This window comes from Sander lucioperca, chromosome 22 (genome assembly GCF_008315115.2).
Source record: "Sander lucioperca isolate FBNREF2018 chromosome 22, SLUC_FBN_1.2, whole genome shotgun sequence".
NCBI lineage: Eukaryota > Metazoa > Chordata > Actinopteri > Perciformes > Percidae > Sander > Sander lucioperca.
The window spans coordinates 3,632,431-3,658,076 of NC_050194.1; the positions used below are offsets into that span (position 1 = coordinate 3,632,431).

The window sequence follows — 25,646 nt, forward strand, 5'->3', positions numbered from 1 at the left end:
GGAATGACCGCACTCACACAAAACTCTATATAGCCCGAAATAGGTTCTGTCTGTTCGTGCAGGTCAGCTGAAGAGTCCTCAAAGATGGTCAAGGATGTACACTCCAGGCATCCTTTCAGCGTCTCTATTCTGTCCTCATCCCACATCTGGATCTGCTTTTCCACAGGCTTAACCCTTTTCAAAACCTGTTTATAGGTTGGTCTTAGAAGGACTGTGTTGTGATCTGAGCCACCCAGGGGAGCCCTGGCACTGGATGAGTATGCCTTGGGGATGGAGCTGTAGCATAAGTCGATTATTTTATTTTTTTGTGTTGGACAGGTGACATACTGCGAGTAGGTAGACAGAGTTTTTTTGAGGGTGCAGTTATTAAAGTCCCCCATTATAAACTTTGGCGCATCTGGTGAGATTTCATCCAATTCTTGGGTGATATTAAAAATAATGTCTGCTGCCTTGTTTATGTCTGCTCTTGGATGTATGTAGACAACAGTCACAAATATTTGTGGAAATTCACAGGGAAGATAGGAGGGTCACACAGAAACTGATAAAAGTTCAGATGTGCAGATCCTTGCAGATGTGCAGATCTTTCTTCTTACCACAGTTGTTTTGCACCATCTGTCATTCATGATGACGCACACGCCCCCTCCGTGTTCCTTGCCTGTAGCCTTGCTGCATCGGTCCAAGCGTACGATACTAAATCCGTCAGGACAAACTTCAGAATCTGGCACGGTATCATTAAGCCAAGTCTCAGAAAAGGCTAAGACACAGGCTTCCCTGTATTCATCATGCAGGTAACGAGTGTTTGCTCGCAACTTATCTGCGTTTCTTTTTATCGATTGGACGTTTGAGAGAATGATAGTTGGAAGTGGAACCTTTGTTTTCCTCTTCTTGAGTCTTTGTCGCACTCCTCCCCTCTTCCCTCGTTTTCTCTTGTGTTCCTTGTCATTTAAAGTTCTCCGTGGGTATGTTTGCATCGGTATGATTCCAATCGCCTGCGTAGGCACTCAGTTGTAGGAGGAAGTCTCTGTTGTCCAGCTCTCAGCGAAGGCGGTCGCTTTTTCTCCCTCTCCCTCCCAGGCCTACCCTGCTTGCTATCTTGTCTTGTGTTGTCTGCTGTTAACTTTTTAGAGACTCTCCCTGCAAGGCTCTACAAATACCTAAAAATCATGGAATTGATTAACTGGTCTCTCAACGCAATTGACACTGTATTCTCGAGGAGGAGCACTGGTTCGGGTGAGCCAGCATGTCCTGACGGGACGTTTGCTGCGGGGTATACGATGGACGGCTGGGAGAAATGGCGTGTCGTGTGTCTCTCTGCTCTTTCCGTGGAGGACGTTGAGGATATCTACCTATTTGGAACCCTGATAACTGGAATGTTGCTGATTGGAGGATGCTTCGCTCTGGTTTATCGAAGAATTGGAAAGACTTTGGTAGCTGTCCAAAGCCCAAGGAAGCTGCCTGGCCTGACTGAAGCTGTCGGAAAAGCGATCAGTTTGCAAACTGGAACTATTAATCGCGTGATGGAAAACAGCATGGTAATGACCCGCGGCTTGGATACCATCATGAGGAAGGTCATGGATTTGGAAAGAAAAATTGACCAGTTGAACAGTGTGTAGTTGGACAATAGAATTAATGTTTAAATTAGAGCAGCCATTCGCGTAGACAAAACAAATTTAATCTTTCGGCTCCCTTATCCTGAACGGCCTTGCCAAGGCCGTATCTTGGAACAAACAGTCACCCTGTTGGGGCTCTGCAAGCGAGATGCTCTTGGTTCCTCCCCCGTCTTCCCCACTGCCTGCTGATTGTCGTATCGGTTCTGGACTGTTCAAGGGTGTCACCATGGCAACGTGCTGTGTTTTCGCTATAACATTCTGCGGACTGGGTCACTAGTGGGACTGCCGGGCTGTGCGTTTCTCAGCAGGCCAAACTCCCCCAACCTACCCTCTCCCCAGTCCAACGCCTTCGCAGCCAAATGTGCAACTGTACATTTATGTTATGTTATGTTATGTTCAGCAGTGCAAATGTACTGTTTGTGTGCCTATGTGCTGAGGTGTTTTTTTTCCTGTTCCCACACTGTTCTTATCTTTATGAGGATAGTCTGAGAGTTGCTTTTTTTTTCCCTCTCCTCTCCTCATGTGATGCTGTATTCTCCCTGCGAGAGTTAAGAGAGAGTTGTTTTGGCGCCGCATATATGGCGACTCGGTGTGTCTGTGCGTGTTGCTTTAATGTGACATGCACCTACAGCATCAGGACAAATTCCTTGTGTGTGTAAACGTACTTGGCAATAAAGCTTTTTCTGATTCTGATTCTGATTGTAGAGTACATGTGACTCCGCGTTGCTGGCCGGTTCACTTGCCATGCTGATAACAAACAATATCGACCCAACTATAAAAACCAGCTCCCATACGCGACTCATAGTGGCTTATGGTAACGGTCCGTAAGACAGTGCATCTAATGATGGTTCTTACCGAAAATGATCGCAACAAACAACTAATCAAACAAACAAAAGACGAGACAGCCTGCTCTGCTAGTCGCCACTGTGCAGCGCCCTGGGTCTTCTTCTTTAAGCTTCCACACTTTGAATACCCCCCGCCGCCCCCGCCCCCCCCATCTCACCCTCCATTTCTCGCAGAGGTAATGAATGGAGGAGCTGCGAAGGCCACGGTGGGTTTGAGAGGAGGCGCCGGGGCAACCCCCAGAGGTCCACCACGATCACAGGAGTCGTTACCCACTGTCAGTATTGATCTGCCCACTAGTGCTCTCTCACATTACTGTGTGGTTTCAGAATTTCATTACCCCCTCTCTCTGTCTCGCTGGGTGTATACTGAATGTTTATGTGTATACGTGCCATCTAAGGATATATACCTGACTCTAAAAGAGTTTTCTATACGTACAACGTGGCCACAACCGTCCATATTTGCAGCCTCCACACAAGACTCACAAGGTGAAGCTGGAGGCAGTGAGGCAGTACAAACGCCTGTCCAACATTATATTTTCTGTTATGTACCTCATGACAGCTGCACTGAATCACACCTGTCGAAATTATCTTTTCTGTAAGCGTGTGTTTCTGGACCCTGTCACTACCTGTGTGTGTACTGTAATGTGGTTTCCATTTATGGTTTAATTCCATTTAGTAATCTAACCAATGCACTACAGATAATGGGCCATTTCACCCAACATTTGAAAAAATAATAATAATAATTAATCTTCTTGCTTATTTTTTCCAGGTGAATCTACGTTGATCTAACTAGTCTGGCGTTAAATATAGTTTCCCGTAAGATTATGTGGTAGATACACATCTGATATTACGCGTGACATTAACACATATCTCTGCCATCTTTTCACATACACATCTTTTTGCACTTTATACTTCATACTGTGAACTTTTGCACATCCCTGGTCAATATTTTCCACATTCCTGCATATACAGCTCTTCCACACTTGCACCCCGCAATGTTGCATTGGTTGCAGAGAGTGAGCCAAAGAGAGGCTGGGTCTAACGGTCCCCTGACCCCCGAACGTCTCCGGAGCTGCATCGGCCGGTTCTCCGCTCCAGCAAGCGGCGACACATTTTACAGCCCCACTGACGCACGTTGTCACCAATTATAACTGACAACAATCGCCATTTTGATTCGTAATAATCAAATGACCATGGCAAACAGTTCAATGGCCATTCTATCCATTTTATTTCTATGCTAATATCCTTTTGTTTAGGGGTTCTGGGTCAAAGGCTTTTAACCCTTGTGTTGTCCTCCAGGGTCAAAATGAACACTCAGCATGACACAGTTTTTACGTTTATGTTGCTTTTTCCCCACGTTATGCTTGCTTCTTATCATTTTTGTCACTTATTTCAGCGTTTTTGGCCCTTTTTTCCATTAACTCCAGTATATTCACCACTAGACCTATTTATTTGCATTAGTTTTACACTTATTTCTTGGAATTCGTGGTCAATAAACCTCATTTATATGAAATTGAAAAAATGCAGAAATTGTGAATGATTTTGACTAATGGTTAAGATCAGAGGAATGAAGGTAATGGATATTCACAGATCTGTCAAAGTTTAGTCAGGATAATGCTATAAAAATTCAATACAACACCCAAAATTCCATGAAAATGGAGATCTCATCCTTAATTTCCTTTGTGAAGAGCGTCTTATGGAACCATCCGTGTTATTTTGGGGCAATTTGGTTAAAAGAAACCCAAATTTATGATATAGAAACTTTGAAAACAGGTCAAATTTGACCCAAGGACAACATGAGGGTTAATACATAGTAGCGTTGTGACTTTTGCCGTTCTGCTTTTATGTATTCTTTTTCTGATTTTACTGTATGTTATGTTTTACTGTTGTTACTTCATGTAAAGCGCTTTGGAAACCTGCTGGTTGCTTTAAAGTTCCTGAGCCTCCTGTTAGCTCTGTCGCACCTGTTAGGGCGGGACAAATGACAGCTTTATCAATCTTATTGGTAGATATAGATTTGTGACCTCGGCGCGTGACCGCTGGGTTCAGTAATAAACTAGTCAAATGAATGTTTATGAACTATTTTTTGAAAACTGACTACATTACATTAACCGATAATTTAGAAAGAATAACTATTTACTTATTAAACAAATATGACTTATTGATACAGATAAAATTAGTGCGACAGTATTGCAGACACAATTTCAGGGTAGTTACTAGTACTGCACGATATGAGGAAAATATGTGATATGCCATAACGTTGTTGGATATCGCGATTTTACTTACAATAAATAAACAGATATTAAATTGTACTCAGTTCTGCCTTTCTGCTGCTTTCAGTATTCTGCTAAAATATAACAAATTGCTTGAATGAATGAAAAATGAATGAAAGGAAAGTGTAGCCATGATGATTTTTGCCGGTTCAGCAGATAAAATACCAGATTACCTGGAGCCCAAATGTTATATGTACAGTATACTATGCAGTGGTGTTGTCACCGTGATACGCAGGTATACGCAATATACCCACTAAGAAATCTCCAGGATTTCCATATACCCACAACAACATAGTTTTGTGACAGAACTTTCACTTCACATATTTGTATTCACAAATACGGGGTCGAGTAATGTGACAGCAAACTAAACTAACACTGCAGAACATGCAGAGAGAACGTAGTGTATGCGTAGCGACCGGGCCCAAATGCTCCGCCTACACTAACACCAGTATCCTCCCTTCAATGCACATTTAAGACAAATATAAGTAGCTTATTTTATTTTGTCCTCGTTGCTTTGGGGTCAACTTTTGTGATCCAGGCTCAGGTCCCTGATGTGAAAGCCTCTTACTGCTTTATATTCCGTTATATTTTTGAATGTCATCTGTGTTTTCCTTCTCATAGGATAAATAAAGGTATTCCCACCTTAAATTGGTGCATAAAAATGTATCAGAATGCAGGAAATGTCTTTGATGCTCAAAATAACCCTGGGGGAGGACACCCAGACCCCACACTTTGATATGAAAATATTCCAAAGCTGTAGGAGCCACATTCTGTATGATGTTTATGGTCTCATTCATATTATTTATTTATTATTATACTGTGCACTTATATTGTAGGTGGTGGGCGTGTTCATTGCGGTTTGAGCGGAAGTGATAACATTAGATTTGTTTGCTTCACCTGTTCACCTGGGTTTTTTGGGCTTTGACGGAGAAGGGGTGAGCCTGGGAGCGAACACTTTCTGTTGACCAACGCACTAACGCACTTATTTCGACTAACGTGTGGAGGAATAAATCATTGCAATACAATCTTCAGCTCGTCACAGTGTGTTTATGCATCTCTCAGTGTTTATAGTCCCTCGCGGCAGCACTTTGTTGGACTGCTTACAGCCGCAACAAAAGCGTTGCGGGAACATTTCAATGAGCATTAGAGCTAGTGTTACATTGTCATAGGAAAATTAAGACCTGTTGAAAATTATTTTAGACCTATAACACAATACTTCAGCGAATTTGACTTTTTTTGATTTTGAAATTTTAGACATTTTATTTTGCTTTTTAAGACCCCGCAGAAACCCTGATTATAAAGTAGGCACATTCGTATTTGAGCCTATGATTTGGCTGTATGCAAACAATGGTGCTCTGATTAGAATATCCTTTTCGATACTGATTTATTTTCTCCTTGAAAGAGAGACATTTGATTTACAGATCTTAGTTGTGTAGCACAAAAAAAAATGTGCCGTATGTCCAATTTATGAATCAGAATAAATACTTATATCCATCAGATTAGAACTGTGCCACATGTATGGGACAAGATCTGGTGTGATTTATGTGTAAATCACACAGATATCGCTATAACTGCACCTTGAATAGTGAATGGGTTTAGCAGCAGTTTGAATGTAAGGCTCCAGGGTGTTGTAACACTGATCTGATCCCGTAATGGCTGTTGCAGGCTGAATCCTCTTACTGTTGAATGAGGACACCTACTGGCACTCAAATCACCTCCATTATTACTTTTCCCTCATCTCTCCGCTCCCCCTTGCCTTCACTTAAAACCCCCATCCCAATTTTCTTGATACATCTCTCCCGCACCTTATTGTCTCCTTAGAAAGCTTCATGTCACAGGAGATCACAGGCAGTGGTAGAGAGGATATCACAGCCTCAAGGAGCTTTTTGTCCCTCTGCTTCTCCACTTGAGCCTATGAAAAAAAAAAAGATTACATAATGCATCCCATATCTTTTAAGACCTGCTTTAGGCACATCCAGATCCATGGGGTATGAGACAATGGACCCTTGGGTACGGACGTGTATAGCCCCACCAAACAACAAAATAAATAGGATTTGTTTTGCGTCTCCTTGAAGGCATTTTATTTTTTGTATATCATCTCTTTGTAGTCAGCCTGCATCTTTTTTATATTCAATTTGTGTCTTTTCATAGTCTGTTTGCATCTCTTTGTAGTCATTTATGTCTCTTTATAGTTGTTTCGCATCTCTTCAACTGCCGCGTGTAAAATCACCTGGATGATCGGCACCGCTTCCACACTATGGGGCCCCATAGAGCAGGTGCACCAGCTACTTCCGGTTTAGCGCTCCGCTAACCTGCATGGGGATTAAATTATTGAATCATGCAGCTCTTCTAGAGTTTCCAAATGTTTTCGGACCAAATGGACCAAATTATGATCGTGAAACGAGAAATTTCAGGGGGGTTGGGATGCTCAAAAAAAATGTATCCACTGATTTACAGACGTCTCTTTCCCCATGTGAGTCTATGGGAAAAAGTCTTTTTTGGGCCTCATGGCATCACATGACGGACACAGAAGTTGTAATTCCACTGTTTGGCCACTTTGTCAAATTGGCTTCAAACCCTGGCACACTCCCTGGGGTAGTCATTGTGTTTTGGGCCTTGGTAGTGGTTTTAGGTCTCTTTGTAGTCATTTTGCATCTCTTATGCTGACCTTACACCAAACGACTTTTCATGCAATTCCATTGTCACTGACTAATTTTCAACATCGGAATGAAATCCTGAGTCTTGCTAGAGTTGGGCTCTCCCGTCATTTCAATCCTTTGGTGTAACGTGGTCATAAAACTCAGTCCCAGTCAGTCTTTTTCCCGTCTGGATGTTCTGACAAAATGAAACGTGTTTGATATTATTAAGTTTTAAGTCTTGGTAGCGAAGTTAAATCAGACCCTGCAAGATCCCCGGTCTTTACATATAACAACAGTCTTTAACGTTAGATGTGAGATGATTGTCTTTAGATGTGAGATGGTGTCAGACTTTAGTTTTTTCAAAGTCTGTTCAAAGACTTCTAGTGACTGGTGGGCATAAGTTGTTGTTTTGCGCCTCTGTAGTTGCTTTGTGTCTCTTTATAGTTGGATTGCATCTCTTTGTTGGTTTGCATCTGTAGTTGGTTAGCATTAGTTTGTAGTCATTTTGTGGAAATGGTTGTTGTTTGTTCATTCGTCAGCATTCTGGCCATTCTCTGTGCCAGGAGGTTCCCAAAGTACCTCCTTTATCACATGGATAATAGATGTTTTATTTAAGGCTAATGACTGGTGAAAGGGAAGATGGGGACAGCATGGTCATCCTCAGTGTGCGATTTTCTGAGGAGGATATGTGAAATTTTCCCCCTTTCTGGTCTACATATCCCTACCTCTGCTGAATTATTTTCATCCCCGGTGGGGACAAAATGTATCCCCCCCCCCCTCAAAGTGATCAATGCTACTTTACCATTAGCCTAGACCATATTTAATTATGTAGGCTACCTTAAACTAAGTAAAGTGCTGTAACATGAACAGTCTATAGTGATATAGAACGACAAAATCTGAGCAGCAGTTGCTGGATGTATTTAGCCGCTACAGAGCTCTGGGATGCCGGCTACCAGCGGCAGTTGGTTCGCCAATAGGTGACTGTGAGCCGGCTACAGGCAGCGCCAGATAATGGTTCTTTCAGGGGCCGTGGTAGTGGAGTTTAGCCAGTAAAAATGAGAATCATGCGGCGAGTTAAGTTTAGGCACCAAAACAACTAGTTGAAGTGTCTATACTGTAACTTTCAGTTTGTGTTGATTCTAGCGGCCCCTTTAGACAAAAGAGGTAGTGTTGTTACCACACTTGCTGTCGTAAAGCTCTTTTCTTTATGGTGCTGTATTACTGAGTTAACGTTACCGGGAGGTCATATAGTCACGATGAATGTTTTGCTCAACCAGAAAGAATAAGTTATAGGTGCATCTTTGCATTTAAAGTGTTGCATAAGGTAAATTAGTGTGACAGGATGAGGTTTTTCCCTCCCTCTTACCTGTGCACAAGAGTGCGCACCAGTACACCTGGGGCTCATCCCCTTTGATTGGGAGAGGTGGGGGCTCTATTTAAGCCTGTGTGTAGACTCATTCTGTTTCTGTCTTCTCCTGTTGGGTGTGGAGACGTGTCTGGGCTGGCATGCTGCACGCTTTTTGCCGCTGCCAGAGGTTGTCAGTTTGCTGCGGAGTGGTAAGGATGCTTATTCATCCTTTGTGCCTTTCATTGTTTGTATTGCCGTGCGGGTGGCATTAATGAGCGTTCTCTCATAGAGCCGACTTTGTGTCGGCCGTGGACGTTAGTGATGTGCGGATCGATACTAAAGTATCGATATTTACGATCCCAACGTCTCCTGCTCTAGTATCGATTCTCATATAAAAAGATCGATATTTAAACTCAGTAATTTGGAGTGAATGTTTATGTTATCATAAGTAACTTTTTGTCACCAGAAAAGTCTAATTATATCCGGTTAGGGGTTACTTCTCCTTCCGCCGGTCAGTTGTGTGTGCACTGCGGCTTTGTGACGGAGCCAGCCGCTGCAGCAGCCCTTCTTTAATTTCCCGCTACGAAGACTGCAGGCTGCAGAGTGACTATGGCTGACTGCAAAAGGAGCCATGTCTGGCTGTATTTTGAATGTTTTGTGAAAACAATTTGAGTTAATGGTTTTCAAGGGTGCCTGATTTACATGTGTTGTAAAGAACAGCAAAAAGTGGATATGGAATATTTTTAAGGTTAAGAGTCAAAATTTTTTTTATTTGTGTGTAATTTTCAACCTGTTTTACTGTACAAGTCTCTGAGATTTTCTTTATAATTAAATAATATGAGAGTAGTTTATTGTCTTGTCATTATGCAGCTATAATTTGGAATTGGTAAGCCTACAGCCTACTTTTTTACTTTACTTTAAACTAGTTGTCACATCACACTACAAATAAAATAGTAAAAAATATTGGTATCGGTATCGGCAATACTAGCCTGGGTATTACTTGGTATCGGATCGAATAGGAATTAAGTGGTATCGCACATCACTAGTGGACGTCCTTGTGTGGATAGATGAACACCTACATATTGCATGTGGATTTTTGTTCTTTTCTTTTTGTTTCATTTTCGTTCTTTAATTATGCATGCTGGTTTGTTGATTTGAATTGTGTTTTGTTTATTTTCCTAATATTCATTCTATGCTTTCTTTTAACATAAAAGAGCCTGTTCTTTTAATAACATTTGAAACAAAGAAATAAATCGTATATTTTTATAAATACATTGTCTCTGACCCCTAATTTTGGATAAACGGATTTGTGTGCTTTAACGGTCTTGGGCCTATCCCAAGTGGCGTTGTCGGAAATTTTAGCTTTTCGAGTGTCATAGGCCGCTTGCATTGCCACATCAGCCTACTTTGGATGTCTCGTGAGATAAACCTGGTATCACTGCCACTGTGTCACGAGCCAAAGCATTCAGAGTTTGTTGTAGCAACCAACGTAATAACTTAGATTCATATAGCACATTTCATGAAACCCACGGACACTTTACACAAGTAATGTTACAGGGGGACAACGGAAAAGAAAATAGTAGGCCAACACAAACATGGATTAGGGGGACGTAATTTAATGTTGGCTACTGACGTTCAACCACATCGCGCATTGTAAAGTTATTTTATCAATGAAATAAGACCTATTACATGAGTGCCAAATCGGGGACGTTTTTGAGTCATTTACAATGTCTCCATCTGTTAAAAGCCTGACCGAAGTTGAAGTGTTATTATGGAACCCACGCAACTTCGAGGCAAGGCTCGCACTTATAGCGTTCACACACTATTAGCCAGGCGCCCATGCTAACACAAGGTAACTTAACCCAATTTGTTCAGGTCAATGCCTAACCCCAACCAATCAAGCTGCTTCGTAGGGTGGGACTTGCCTAGAAGTTACGTGAGATCCATAATAACACGAAGTTGACTCACGTTATCGCCCGTTGTCTTTCACTTTCCCTTTTAGCTTTTAGTTGTTCTTCGTTTAATTTCTGTGACGGCCCTGCCCCAGTATCAGCCATAACTACAGCAGATAATTAAAATAACATAAAAATACATTTCTAGTGTTACAAAGAAATCTATGACCCATCAAAATGTGTTACTGTAGCACCGTCTACCTGCCACAAATCATTCTGTGACTGCGTGGGAAAGATCGAACCGGGCAGATGCCTTACTAAAAACTGTTAGTCTCATTTGCTGTTACAGGTCATTTAAGATTATTGTATGAAAAATGACAGAGCTTCAGAAACATTAAAAAGTGTCACATCCAGTCCCCGCTCTTATTTTGTTTTCTGTTTGTTTCATGGACTTCCTGTTTTATTTTGAAATGTACTGTTTGTCTTCATTCCTGTTCACTTGTCTTCCTGCCTTTGTTTGTTTCCCGCCATTTGTGATTACCTGCCCCCGCCCTAATGTGATTCACCTGTGTGTAGTTGTCTTCCCATCCCCCGTGTATATATACTCACCTTGTTCACTTACCTGTTGCCAGATTGTTGTAGCTCCTCGTGTGTCTCTCTTTCCAGCGTTTTTCTAGTGTATGTTTCAGTGTTACCAGACCAACTGCTTGTATTCCTGACCACGTCTTCACCCTGTCGATTCTGTACCTTTGCCTGCATTGTTCGTTGAACAATAAATCCACTTACCTTTTACCTCTGCATCCTGAGTCATGTATTTGAGTCTGCCATTGTACCCTGACAAAAAGTTACATATAGTCACTTTAAGTTTAGGGAAACTATCGGATTTGGATTAAAACTCTCCCGAGGACCGAAGGAGCGTTTCCGGTGAAAGTATTTTGTTTTCGCCGTGAAGTGAACTCCGCTCTCCGGCTTGAACACGCTGGGTTTTATGTTGACACAGCGTTGTGCTATTTCATTTTGAGATTATTTTCCATTGAATATTTAAGTGTTTTGGCATGGCTGGCTGAGTGGCTCTATATCCATGGTATTGGAAGGGGGGATTTAATTCTTACAAGTTTTGTTTTGTTGTGCATGATCAACCCCCCCCCCCCCCGCTACAAATCGCACCCTGGTCATCAGGGAATGCAGTTCACCCAAAATTTAAAATAATAATAAATCTTCATGCATCTAAAGCCTGGTTCACACGGGACGATTTTAAAATTGTCGGCCGATTTTCCAATCCTGAGAGACCCGATTAAAAAATCATGGGTCTAACAGTTTTGGTCGTACAGTGTGTGGTGCGCAGCACACGGCAAAATCAACACATCACACACGAACCGATTTGACTCCCGAGCATTCCCAGGTCAGATGGGAAATCTCACAAAATCCCTCGAGATCAAACGTGACTTCAGAGTAAACACTCATGGCGGACGAAGAGGATGCAGTGGCGATAGTTTGTAGTTTGTTTTTAACCGAAAAAAAACGTTATCAAAAGAAAAGGCGATGGTCAAAGAAGTGGAGACAACGCGAGCATGGACTATACTTGCTCTACTTATCTCCGACGTCCACCGGACTTTCTGGTGCGCCGTGCCTCCGGCTGTTTTGATTTTGTTTCCCGGTGCTTTCCTCGCCGCCTCGTCACCTCGCTTTCTGATTGGCTACACGCCACAGTCCACAGGCTGCGTGCTCGTTTGTCCCCGTGGGACACCACACACGAGGAGAAATCGGGCCAAAACAATCCAACATGTTGGATATCCCCGATTTGAGATGGGAGCGGTCCCGACGTCCTTCCGAGCAGACGAGAGCAGTCTTAACACACCACACACGGCAGGAATATCTGATCAGATTATTTTACCATAATCGGAGCATCCTTAAGATTGTCGGAAGGGGTGAATCGGGGCTAAAATCGGCCTAATTATTCTGCCGTGTGAACCAGGCTTTAGTTGATCTAACTAGTCTGGCGTCAAATATAGTTTCCAGTAAGATTATGTGGTAGATGACCACATCTGACATTACGTGTGACATTAAAATGCCTTGTCCAGATTCCTGTTTGAAATTCCTCAATTAGTGATGTCACTGATTGAAAATCCCAGCTCAGTTTTTCATATGTGCTGCCCATAGGTGCTGCCTGAGCAAGCACAGCCCGCCCAGTGGCCTGTTTGAATTTGGTTGACCAATCACAACAGCATGGGCCAGCTGACCAATCAGAGCAGACTGGGCTTTTCAGAAAGGCAGACCAAAAGCTCAGACAATGTTTCAGACAGAGGAGCTGTAGTAATGGGCAGTATGAGAAACAGTTTTTTTGAACATCAAAGCATGTAAACCTATTCTAGTAGACCCCCAAGAGTACAAATTTGATGCTGAAAAGGAGTATAATTTGGGGCTCTTTAACACACAGATATGACAGTGATATTGATTTTCTCATCTGACTTTTGAAAAGAAAGCGAACACGCACATTTCCCAAAATATAACCATATTCCTCTACCTAAAAGTGCACCTTGGGAATCATATAATAATATAATGTTTTTACTAGACTCGACTTGAACTACAAGCTGAACCAGATATTTTTCTAAAACAGTTTGTCATCATGGTGATTCAGCAGGGATAGTTCCATGTCCATTCAAGTATTTGAAGTACGTTTATCAAACAGGAATCAAACATAACTCCCACATTGCTACTTTTATAGCACACACTGACTATAGCATATGTAAAGGAATGTTCTTTATTTATCTCCTGATAACGTGTGATCTAACTATTGGTGTTCTCTGCTACATCAAGCAGCTATACTCCAAACAAACCCACCACCTGCCGAGAGGGGCCTCTGTGAGACACTGTGATATAACACCGTGATAGGTGTGGGGGTGCAGCTGGGCTGAGAGAAGTGTACCTGCTGTTCTATTAACAAACCTCATTTGCATAATGTGATAATAACGGAAAACAACAGTTAATTGTCAAAAAAGGGAGGGAGGGCAGGAGGGAAAGAGAGAGAGAGAGCGCAAATAAACGTGTTCTTGCAAATGTATTCACAAATGGACAGCGGGAAAACAGCAACATAATTAAATGGTAACATCTGCACTTAAAGGTAATTCATTCACAGTAGTCGGTACTTAAAAGGTAATTGACGAGAGCAGCGCGGCGAGTGAATTATTCCAAATGACGCTCAGTGCTCACATGGTTACACAGTTGTTTAACTGTTCAAGTGTGAGCATGTCTGTCTCTTTTTGTTTTTGTGATTGTTAACCTTGTGTGGAATGCTTAAGATGAAAAGGAAATCAGTAGAAAGGGACATTCAGTACTTTCTCTCCCAAAAGCATTTTGAAAGCTATATTTCATTTCCCAACTCAGATTATCTCCAAACAGACAACTAACCCAAGCTTATTGACCGCCCCAGTGGAAATATGAGTGCCTCCGCTCCTTTTCTGATCGGCACAAAACAGCCCACAGCTCAACAGGAAGGAGACAAACTGAGTTAACTTGCTGCACCATTGGAAGAAAACGTACTTCTTCACAAGCCCTTCAGGCGCTCATGCAATCTTAATGTTATATTTTTTCTTTATATCAGTGAGAAAAGTCTCATCCAATGAGGAGCCTTCCAATGAAACTTTTCCTGGGTTAAGAATTAAACAAAAAAAGAAAGTTAGTAACAGGACAGAGTAAGATTCCCCACTCTTCTAACATCAGGAAAACTACATTTGGTTCATGAATATTTCTGTAACAAGTTGATTCACATTGGAAAAATTTAAATGATATCACACCTTTGCCACTTTTTTTACATCAACAAGGGCTCAAATGACAAGTGAATCAAAAATATTTAAAAAATCTAATGAATATCTTACTTACAATCATCAGGTGGATACAAACATGACTCCAAATAAAAGCTAATGTTGCTCTGTATCTGCTCAGACTGATCTCATGAAATGAAAAGTATGACATGTCAATTCGTAAACCATTATTGGCATGTTATCAAGACGCATAGTCGCTTTTTAGCGTGTTTATCAACGCCGTTTGGCCTCCATTGACATACATTACCTTGTGATTGCATGTGAATTTATGCCGTAGCGAGTAGTATGAAAGGGCGAAAATCCACATGGAGAGGTTGTTTCGGGGTGGTGGATGGGTCAAACACAGGACTTTCACCCAGGAGACCGGGGATCGGGTCCCGCGTGTCATGTTTCCTAAACTCAACCGTTGCTTTCTTATTTTACTAAAGCCAACCCCGTTATTCTTTTCCTAAACCCAACCAGTTCTTCTTTTCCTAAACCCAACCCGCGTGTCACGTTTCCTAAACCCAACCGTAGCTTTCTTCTCACGATAACACACCAAATGGCGATCACACGCCAAGTGCTGTGTATGTTTACGTCCACTGTATACAGCGTAGCATAGTAGGATAGCTCAAAATCTCAAAATGCGTACAGATAACACGCCAATTGGCTTAAGAAAATGGGCGTGTATGTTTACACAAAGTCATGATGTCATGTTGATATTCTGGATGTATAAATAGCCAACTCTTTGCTAAACATGTTGGCCATATCAACAAATTGGACCATATGATAATAGTGTCCTCACAAAATTGTTGAAATCTAGGAACACAGAATCTCTGCCACTCTGCGACAAACACTCGCAGTCCGAAGATCAGACGATTATCTAAAGCACTTTGTTTAGAAATCAAACTGAAAGTGAACACACTGATGTCAGTTAAAAAAAACAACCTGTGTGCACACGCATGGTCATCTTTGTTATAGGTAAAAGCTAGTCTCGCTTTGCCAGACCTTCCTCCACAGCGCAGCGGAGGAATGACTAGTCATAATGACTAATCCACACAGCATTCCAGGATGGGAGAACAACGTGCTCTGGTTTATTGCCATTTCTTTAAACTAATCACAATCGTCTTGGGCAGTGCTAAGCGCCCGGAAAAGCCACGGTGCCGCTGCAAAATAGCCTCGGGAAGGAACATGTTTTGGTGGAACGTGTACATTCAAAAGTTGTTTTAGTCGTGCAACAGAAAACTCAGACTGGACAGATAGTCTAGCTAGCTGTCTGGATTTACCCTGCAGAGATCTGAGGAGCAGTTAACCATAGTCCTCACAAATCCACCAGAGTTTTAAATGGCAATACAAGTGAAGCCCAAGGCAACGGGTATCCAGCCTAAATAAGTGAAATCCGGCGGAATTTCCATCAGCAACGGAGCAATCCCGGAAGTGGAACATCGAGGATATAGACTACGTAAAAGCTAACCATAAGAGTCGGCCTGTGAAATGGTCCTGTGAACTCAGAATAATTTACCATTTGCCTTCACTTCCTCTTTCAATTAACTTTGTCTAACCTGGGGGGTTTGTTTACAACCTGTCTGATTGCCTGGCTGCTTGTGTGTCTGTGTGGACATAGTAATTTAACCTTGTTCCCTCCATCTAAACTATTACTGATAGGAATGATGGTGAAAACAAAAATGAAGACCTGGGTTCTATGGAACTGGCATTTCTCTTTAAAACTAAAGCATGGATTAGTATGCATATTTTTCACAGTGGATTCCAGGCAGGCCACTATGGGCAGCACGATAGCAAGCAGCAAGTCTGAATAAAAAAAATCCTGAGCCTCTTCCTGTCCCAGGGTGTTCGACTGCTGTAATGCATTCAGAGATATCACTCTAAAATTGTTTGGGGGGTCACTAGGAGTCATGGTATGAGCCTTCGCAGATTGGAGAGATTGTCAGACTCCAGCAGACTGTGAAATGGAATATGGTGTGTGTGTGTGTGTGTGTGTGTGTGTGTGTGTGTGTGTGTGTGTGTGTGTGTGTGTGTGTGTGTGTGTGTGTGTGTGCGTGCGTGCTTGCATGTGTTTAAGTCTCTCTCTCTTTCTTTCTTTTTGTGTTTGCACCAGGGCAGGAGTTTATTGTGTTGAACCCTTGCACCCAGCCTGCGGAGAGACATGCGGCCGCCTTGACCTGTCATTGTGTCTGTCAAACACAGCGGCAACCATTTTGTAAAACAGTGACTACATTTACATAATATTCCGGTTTTTGCCCCAATTCCGAAAAAGATGATATTCCGACTGAACTGTTTACAGCTGACCATAAGCCTGCGGTGAAAACCCCGATTGAGACACATATTCTGAATGCGCTGTATACAGTACATGTCCAAAGAATGCCTCTAAAGCCTGAATATTACCGGAAAATCCCACGTCTTAATTGGAAAATGCTACATTTGGAAAAAGTGCTTATTCGGAATATCCAACCGGAATATGCTGTTTACATGACCTTATCAAATTCATTTTGCTCACTTTACCAGAGCTGCAGTGATGAGTTAATGAAGGAAGATACTGGTATTTTGGGACTGAGGCTAGTTTGTTCTATTTATTCAAATTAGTATCAGTAGCTATGTTTCCATCTACTTTTCAATTGAGTTACCTGAAGTTCGCTAAAAACATTAATGCGAATAAAGCCGGTGAAAGTGTGCTTCCATCCAACGGCTTTAGGGCGAATAAAAACCTGTGCGTAGTGACGTCACATGCTGTTTTGCAGTCAAATTGGTATATGGAATAGATTTTAGACATTTTAAGGGGTTTCCATTCATTTTCGCACTGAATCACATTACATTCAAGCTAACATTTGCGAACAAAGTTTGCTCGCAAAAAAGGATTGCGCCGTCTATCTACAAATGATTCATATTGCCCAAGTTGTAATAGTGCATCTGTGCCAGCTGATAGCTACACATCAATCTATAATAAGACAACAACGACGCTATCAAAACATCGCTATGATGATGCAGATAAATCATGGCATTTCTTAGATTTTGGTCATTAAATAAAATAAATTTAAATAAATTTAAAAAGTCTCTCGTCTCCTCATTTGTCCACTTATATCTGTTTTTGTCGACACCCGCCATGTCTGCAAAGAAAGCGGAAATTACCTAAAACTTCTTCTTCTTTGTTTCATGGCGGGTTGCAACCATAAAATGACCTAAACCATTTCATTATTTATTCGTCAAATAACATTTCCATCAGCGTTTATCGCATAAACTTTATGTCAATATTCATGAAATCCAATTGCATAAAAACTTGTGTATGGAAAAATGGTTTGTCTCCACATGTTTTTATCTGTGTGCAAAAAAGGCTTCTGGAACAATTACTAATGAGAAAGACAACAGCATTTAGTTGTTTGTTCAAATGCTCACATTAAAGGCCCCATATTTAAAAAACTGAGATTTCCATGTCTTTTATTATTATAAAGCAGGTCTAGGTGCTATAAAAACTTGTGCATTCTAAATGAGCCGTCAGGACTTCTGTATGGTTGTGATGTCACAACTATACTATATATATATATATATATATATATATATTATACAGTGCCATTGCAGTCATTCCCCTGACATGTCACGTGGTCATGCAAGAAGGTTGGAAGAGTCTTTGACACAGGAGTTATTTTGCTTTAAAAACTGTAATTCCTAGTCATTTTGGAGCTGAACAACACTTCCACATCCTGTCTGGGGTCCCCGGCAAACCTCTGGACAGGCTCCAGTATGTCCAAAACTCTGCCGCCAGGGTCCTCACCCACACCAAGACCTGGCAGCACATCACCCCAACCCTCATCCACCTTCAATGGCTCCCAATTAAGTCCAGCATCACATATAAAATCCTCCTTCTCACCTACAAATCCCTCCATGCCCTGGCCCCACAGTACCTCTCCGACCTCCTCCATTCATACACCCCACCCCGAAACCTGCGGTCCTCAGATGCTGGCCTGCTCTCCATTCGTCACACCAGACTCTGTATCTTCGGAGACAGATTCTTCAGTGTTGCAGTGTTGCAGTGTTGCACCCTCCCTGCAGATATCGGCAATGCTACATCCCTGGACATATTCAAAAAAACTCCTCAAACACCACCTGTTCACCACAGCCTACAATCTCCCTTAGCTTAGCTTAGCTTAGCTCTGTTTCCCCGGTAATGCTGTAAAGTGTCCTTGGGTTTTGTGAAAGGTGCTTAATAATTACAACTTATTATTATACAGTTGTTATGGCTTAAATATTAGTTGCCTATTTACACATTCAGCTGACACAGAGCACAATTAGTATCTGAGTTCTGTTCACCTGTCCAATAATAACTGAGAAATGAGCATCTTAAAATGTCCAGATCTTGTATATTTAAAAACCTTGGAAATACTTTTTTGAGTAATGAACAATGGCCTTCCTGTCTGTATTTTTTTTTCTTTTCTTTTTTTTTTTATTAAGAATAGCATTCCACTGTCAGTGAGGGAAAGCACAAGTCTTTCTATCTTTAGGAGTCATTTAAAAGTGTGGTTGAGGGACATACAAACGTGATCATGTTTAGTTAATTATTATATATCAGACTTAAAACAGAGTTAGTGTATTATAAAAAGGGACACAATTATTAGTGCAATATGGGTTGTGCAATAAGTGTCCCATTTTTCTTTCAAATAAATAAAAATAAATAAAATAAAGGTAATTATAATTTAGGCGGTTCTCTATCTTTGAAACTAGTTAAGTGAGGACTAATGTAAAATATAGATGTGTTTCAGTTTTGGGGGTTAAATTATTTAATGAATGAACTTGTTTGAGTTTCAAATGGTTATGAAGTAATTTGAATAAAATGTAAAATTGTAAAATGTATTACTTGAATACTACTCAAGTATTTGGTTTCATTTAGTTGTGTTGGATTTCTGTGTGATTCTACAGGGATTATGGGATAGGATAGGCAAACATAAGCCTTACTTCAGCCTGTTCCTTTTTCTGTTAACCACGGTGGACAATTGTGGGAAATAATTGTTTCTTTCATGTATGTTAACCGAAATACAATTCATCATCATCATCATCATCGTCATCATCATCAGAAATGAAACTGGGTATTTAGCAAAATGATCGACTATGTTCACCAGCTAGTTGCTAACGTTGGCTGTCTGCTCTGTGGTGCTGGGCAGGTAGTTTAGTTAGTAGTGGTGAGTAGTAGGGTTGGTGAGCATTCCCTGTGGGTCCGTCTCTACGAGTGACCCCTTTCATATTACAGTCATTTGAAAATTCCTTTGTAAATATATATTTGAGTGTTTTTCCTTTCTCCCTGCTCTTGACCTTAAAAGCTAAAGATGCTATGGCCCTATTTCCCTCACACTAAACAGTCCTCTTAGCAAACACTGAGGGACTCGAGATAACATCACTGACAACTGAAACCGGTAAAATAAATAAAACTTTCCACAACTTACTGATAAATGCAAGCCACATCCAGTCATTGTCAGATATAAAGATGAATAGCACAAAAGCTTGTCTTCTTCAGCCAGTGTATCAGGACAATTTGTCACACACTCTCAGCTCCGGTTTGATCACTCGTTGTTTGTCAGGGCAAGTGTGCTGCGCATTCTGTTACACTTGGTTTCCTGTCAATCACCTGAGACCCTACAGGAAGTGGGAAGTCTTCTCCCTGGAAATGAAATGTTGCATAAAAGCATGTCACCTTACACTGTAGTGTCAGATCCATGTCTTCTGATATACTGAGCCTTTGTGAGCTGTTCAAAAAGTTTGCATTGGGGCTCACACAGAGTAAGAGGATCCGTCGGCCGGCGCTGGCTTGTCAGTCATTTGGTAGTCAGAGGATGTTTGACCGATTCAGCAGAAAATTACCATATATATATGCGTGTGTGTGTGTGTGTATATATATATATATATATATATATATATATATATATATATATACGTGTATGTATGTATGTATGTATGTATGTATATATATATATATATTGTATTAGTTAAGGGTGGTTAAGGGTTTAGTTAAGGGTAACTACCGTTTTTTTCAACCTGGATCCTATTTTTCTATGTTTTTGTGTCTCAGTGACTGATGGGAACAACATTGCATACACTGCATTCAGCAGCAGTGAAACAAGCTACAATGTTGGAGCAATTGTGCAGCTTGTATTTACCTTCACAAAAGTGCTCCTTTTGCCACTGACAGGTTCAGATTATTATTCTAAGTGTCTGACAAAATTATGGAAAGGATTTATAAGGAGGTCAACCTTTCTGTTAAAGAGTAAGATCCATTTTTTAAACATAAAAACATCTGTGAAATTGCTTTCGCTAAAGCGAAGACTTTGATCATTGTAAAACACTAAATTCAAAGTCGACAGAAACAAAATAAAACTATGAAAAGCCGTTTTGGTTGAAATAAACAGTTTATTGATTTACATGTGAAAATATGTTGGCTCTATACACGCTAAAAGTATTGCTTTTTTAAATGGAGTCTGGTGGGTTTAGCACTAGCGACCTCAGAGCTGTTTCTGGTTAAACAAAGGTTTTAAAGAGGTTTTAAAAAGGTCTATCTCTGTAGGGATCCGTTCAATAATGCTGTCAGACACTTAGAATATTAATCTGAGCCTTTCAGTGGCAAAATAAAGCACTTTTAGTGGACCAAATTGACAATGCACATTTGCCCCATATGGTTACATTGCAGCTCGGTCTGTGGCTGCAGTTGACATCGTTCACGCTTAATAGCGGACCAATTTAAAAGATTGTTGTTTCTATCAGTCACTTACACACAAAAACATAAGAAAAAAGGGTCCAGGTTGAAAAAACGGTAGTTACCCTTTAACCTGGAACCTACAAGGGAAAAGAAAGCCCAAAGACCCAGGAACAGCTGGAGAAGGTTTGTGGAGGCAGAACTCAAGGAAATAACATCATTCTGGAAGGAAGCAGAGAAGACTGCCTAACACCGAACCAGCTAGAGAAAGTTTGATTGCTCCCTTGACCTTTGACCTTTTTTCAGGCACCACCTATATATATGGACAATACAATGGCTAATTAATCAGCGATTGTCTGACTAGTTGTAGGGGTGGTGGTGGCTGAAAAAAGGTCAAAGGTCACAAATATGATGAGGATGAGGATACATCCTATGGGGGCAGTGTATGTCTACAGCAAATTACATCACATCTGGCTATTATATGGTGCACTTTGTGGTTGGGCTTATTTGAAGCTAATGTACTTTGGGATTCTTACTGTTCTGAGTTTTTACCTTCATGGTTTATTGCACTTACTGGATGTCGCTTTGGATAAAAGCATCAGCTAAAAGTAATGTAAAATGAAATGTAATGTATTTCACGTCTCACCAGTACCTGAAACGTTCCCCCCCAACACGGCTGTCTGAATGCCCGTTTGGTAAGTTGTTATGTGGTGGTGGTGAGGAGCATTGTCTTAACACGTCAGCGTATAGATCCAACAGTTGGTTATTAAAAACAGGTTGATTAATTACAGTCGACACTCAGCATAACAATAGCAATTTAATCAAATATCTATTTCCACATAAGCAGTATGCGGCCACCGTGTTGGGTCATTGATCCACTGATAAGGGGGAAAACTGACTGGCAATTTCCACCAACTGCGGAACGGCTGTGGATCAGCTCCACTGCGTGTCGGCTGCGTGCTCCGCCGTCCTTCAATACCCACCAGGTCCGGATTTGTTGCGGAAAGGCTGCGGCCATGACTGACAGCTGAAGTCACGAGGACCCACGAGATCTCGCAAATTCACTTGTGATCGCGCGATATAACAGGATGTTTCCATCCAAAGGAGTAGAGGGGAAACAACTCTGTGCTGACCTGTTGACTTCAGGTCTGTCTCTGCCCATTATGATGTTTTCAAGGTATAGTGCAGGGAAATATGATCTGCCATGAGCACGGTGTATTTTATTTTGAAAATCAACAGGATGTTTTATTTTATTTCTGTGCTCGACTTCCTGTCCCGCACAATGTGCCCTGTGCTGAGTTGCCGTAGACCTCTCCGGCATCCGGTAAAAATAGAAGCTCTGTGTATCTGCTCCGGAGGGCTGCGGATTGCTGGAGCTGGGACGGAGTCAGTCAGTGAAAATAGACACATTGACTTTAGTGGAAACCTATTGACTCAGCCGCCGTTCCGGAGTGGATCCGCAGCCCTTCCGCTGGTGGAAATTGCGGGTGAGGGGACATAGCAGCGATCAACCGTTATTTATTAAAGGGGTGATTGAATGCAAAACTGATTTTACCTTGTCATAGTTGAATAATGACAGTTTAGTGGGTAACTAGGACATACATAGAACCTCAAAATCCCATTGACACCTCTTTCCTCTGCAAATCTCACAATTTGAAACTGCCGCTGAAAATGGGCAAATCTCAACAAGCCGCCTAGTTGACATCAACTCGTCCTCATTTGGCTCTAGTCTCTATCTTTGTCACGCCCAAACATTTACATATGCTACACCACTGATCTGAGGTCAGCTTAGTTTTCTGAATAGGTCGCGTAGATCTCAGAAATTATATACATTGTTAATCTGCTATTTTACCACTAAATTCACTTCTGAGACTTTCTTATGCAAGAAATCAACTATGTAGAGGTCAAATATGGGCCGAACATTGATGTCTAATTGCAAATTTTGTCCGGCGTCGGAGTTCAGCGGCCGGTGCTGCCTGTGTTGCTGCCTCGCCGCCCGGCCTGCCTTCCTTCACAGACCCCGGCCTGCTATGAGGTAGATGGAGCTCCGTCACGGCTGGCAGCCCACGGCACTCCATACCCGCGCAAAGTCACCGTTTTTTGGGTTAATGGACTATCAAACACCGCTGCCCTGACAGAGCTCCAGGGCCTGCAGCTCCCCTCTTCCTGCTAAATGGCCGGTGTGTGTGAGTGAGAGCGCGGTCAGCGAGCTTGTTATGCCAGCAATCTCTTACAACAGGTTCCAGTTAATCTTATAATGTGTGTAATTATAATATGTTGAGTTATTTAAACAAACGATCGGGGAAATAAACGCCTTTTGTCTGCAAGTCTCATTGATGGATTGCTGGATGGCGCTCTATCAATGAGAGCTAGCTAGCCTCCTCTTAGAATTCCTCTGAAATTCACAAAAATGCATTAAATTGAAATTGGACACCATTGTTAGCTTTATACGACCTTGGGGTAGATGTTTATATAAGTGGCGTGACGAAATTCAAACTGTAAATATACTCTAATTACGCCGAAAATGAAGCTAACTAGCTGCGATCTGTACACATAGGATTGAAGGGACAGTAGCAGCTAACGAAACCCCTAATGTTCACAAAAATTCATTAAATTGAAATCGGACACCATTGTTAGCTTTCTAAGACCTTGGGATAGATGTTATATAAGTGGCGTGACGAAATTCAAACTGTAAATATACTCTAATTACGCCGAAATGGAGGTTGCCGCTTTCTCGTCAGTTTGTGTGGAGCTCCTAGCTAAAGTCCGACACGTCTTACCAAATTTGCAATTAGCCATAAATATTATTTATATTTGAGCTTTATATAGTTGATTTCTCGCTTAAAAAAGTCTCAGATGTGAATTTAATAACAAAATAACAAAATATGAGAACTGCTGTCTCGTCTCCAATGTGTTTCTATGGGGTTTGCTCAAACCAATCAGCGTGCAGCTCATCTAAATATTCATGAGCATACCATATTTGGAAGAAAAGCTCTTGTTCCAAATAGAGCCATATTCACAGGGTAGTTAAGGGCCTAATAAAATAGCATTCGGGCAATTTTCAGCCCAACCAATGTTACATACCCTATTAGGAGACCTTAAGGAACAGTGTAAAATACCCTATATAATCAATTAATCACCCCTTTAAGGCTGAGGTTCAGGTAAGGTCACAAAATAAACATTAGACATGTGCATAAAGCAAACATGTGTTCAACAATAAATAAATCCATACACATTAGCCAAAATTATGATCCAAAGACATTGTAAATTGCATTGACTTCTATGGGATCGTCTTTTCTATCCCCCAAAAGGGGGCATGGCCTTGACATTTAGCCGTATCTGCCAGCCTAACGTATAGGACATTCAGTGAGCACTTGTGTCCTGTAGCATCTGCATTTGCTGTTCCTTCACTCATTTGTTTGCTGTTCCCCAATAATAAACTTGCTTTACATGTGCATATAGAAGTACTGTAGCAACATTGAAATCAGTATTCAACACATAGTGTTGGCTGCCGTTCCCCCTCTGTGCAGACTGTAATTGAACGCTCCCATGGAGAGTGTTAACACCCTTCCTTTCTGCCCACAGAGTAGTATGATCTTCTTCTACTGAACTTAAACCCCCATAAGTGTGGAAATCACCCCAGTAGGGAACTCCCCAGAGGACCAGCAGGAAGGACAGTATGACATTTCAATGAGCTTTGGTCAGGAATATAGGCTCTAGTACAAATATAAAGCACTTCTATTAATAATGTGTGTATGTATCCTTGTCAGGAGTAATTAGCGTTTATAAAGCACACTTGCTCCTCATGGAGTGTGTGTGTGTGTGTGTGTGTGTGTGTGTGTGTGTGTGTGTGTGTGTGTGCGTGCGTGCGTGCGTGCGTGCGTCCGTGCGTGTGTGCGTTTTTACCCCAGTTTTGAACTCGTCATGACTGTTGGTACTCACTGTGGCCTGTCAGCTTTGCAGAACAGACCTGTTAATTGGACAAAGTGGTGTTGGAGTAGCTGTTACACTGTAACACAAACAGAAAAATGTGAACGGCATCACTTAGTGCTGAAGATGTTTTCTGACATGAATAGGATTTCTGGCTGAACTCAAATTGCTTTGGGCAGAACAGTGAGTTAAAGTTACAGCAGACAATTCAAATTTCAACACCAGCATTATAGATTATATCAGGGGAAATCATTATCTAACAAGTGTACACCCTCCTCTGTACTGCCATACATACACACACACAAACACACACACACACACACACACACACACACACACACACATGCGTTACTTTTACATTAGCATTCTCTGGGCTGTAAGGAGAGCTGCAGGGCTCTGTGTTCGGCTCCCCCTGGGTTTCTATGTAATCTCTTTCTTCCAGCCTGTTATACTCCCTCCTGTACCGGCTCTCTCTCTCACACACACACACATGCATGCACGCACGCACACACACACAAACCAAGTATGCATGCATCTACACATTCTGTCGAGCATGTGCACATGTACACACACTGGCTATGCCGGGGTACCAGTCTCTTTGATTGCCCTCCAGTTCTC

At 41.6% G+C, this 25,646-nt stretch overlaps 1 protein-coding gene and 1 long non-coding RNA gene across 2 annotated transcripts in view; both read right to left on the reverse strand.

Moving 5' to 3' along the window:
- Positions 1-6,286: 6,286 nt before the first annotated feature.
- LOC118494281 (histone H4-like) overlaps positions 6,287-25,646 on the reverse strand; it is a 33,590-nt gene continuing 14,230 nt past the window's right edge. Inside the window, exon 2 of the mRNA XM_035997787.1 lies at positions 6,287-6,640. Coding sequence (XP_035853680.1) covers positions 6,595-6,640 — 46 coding nt within the window. The 3' untranslated portion in view covers positions 6,287-6,594. The remainder of the gene's footprint in view (positions 6,641-25,646) is intronic.
- LOC118494282 lies at positions 7,129-25,200 on the reverse strand. Its single transcript, XR_004896408.1, has 4 exons — positions 25,190-25,200; positions 23,870-23,873; positions 11,565-11,570; positions 7,129-7,232 (listed from the first exon to the last, which is right to left on the reverse strand). It is a non-coding gene; the product is annotated as an uncharacterized LOC118494282 (long non-coding RNA).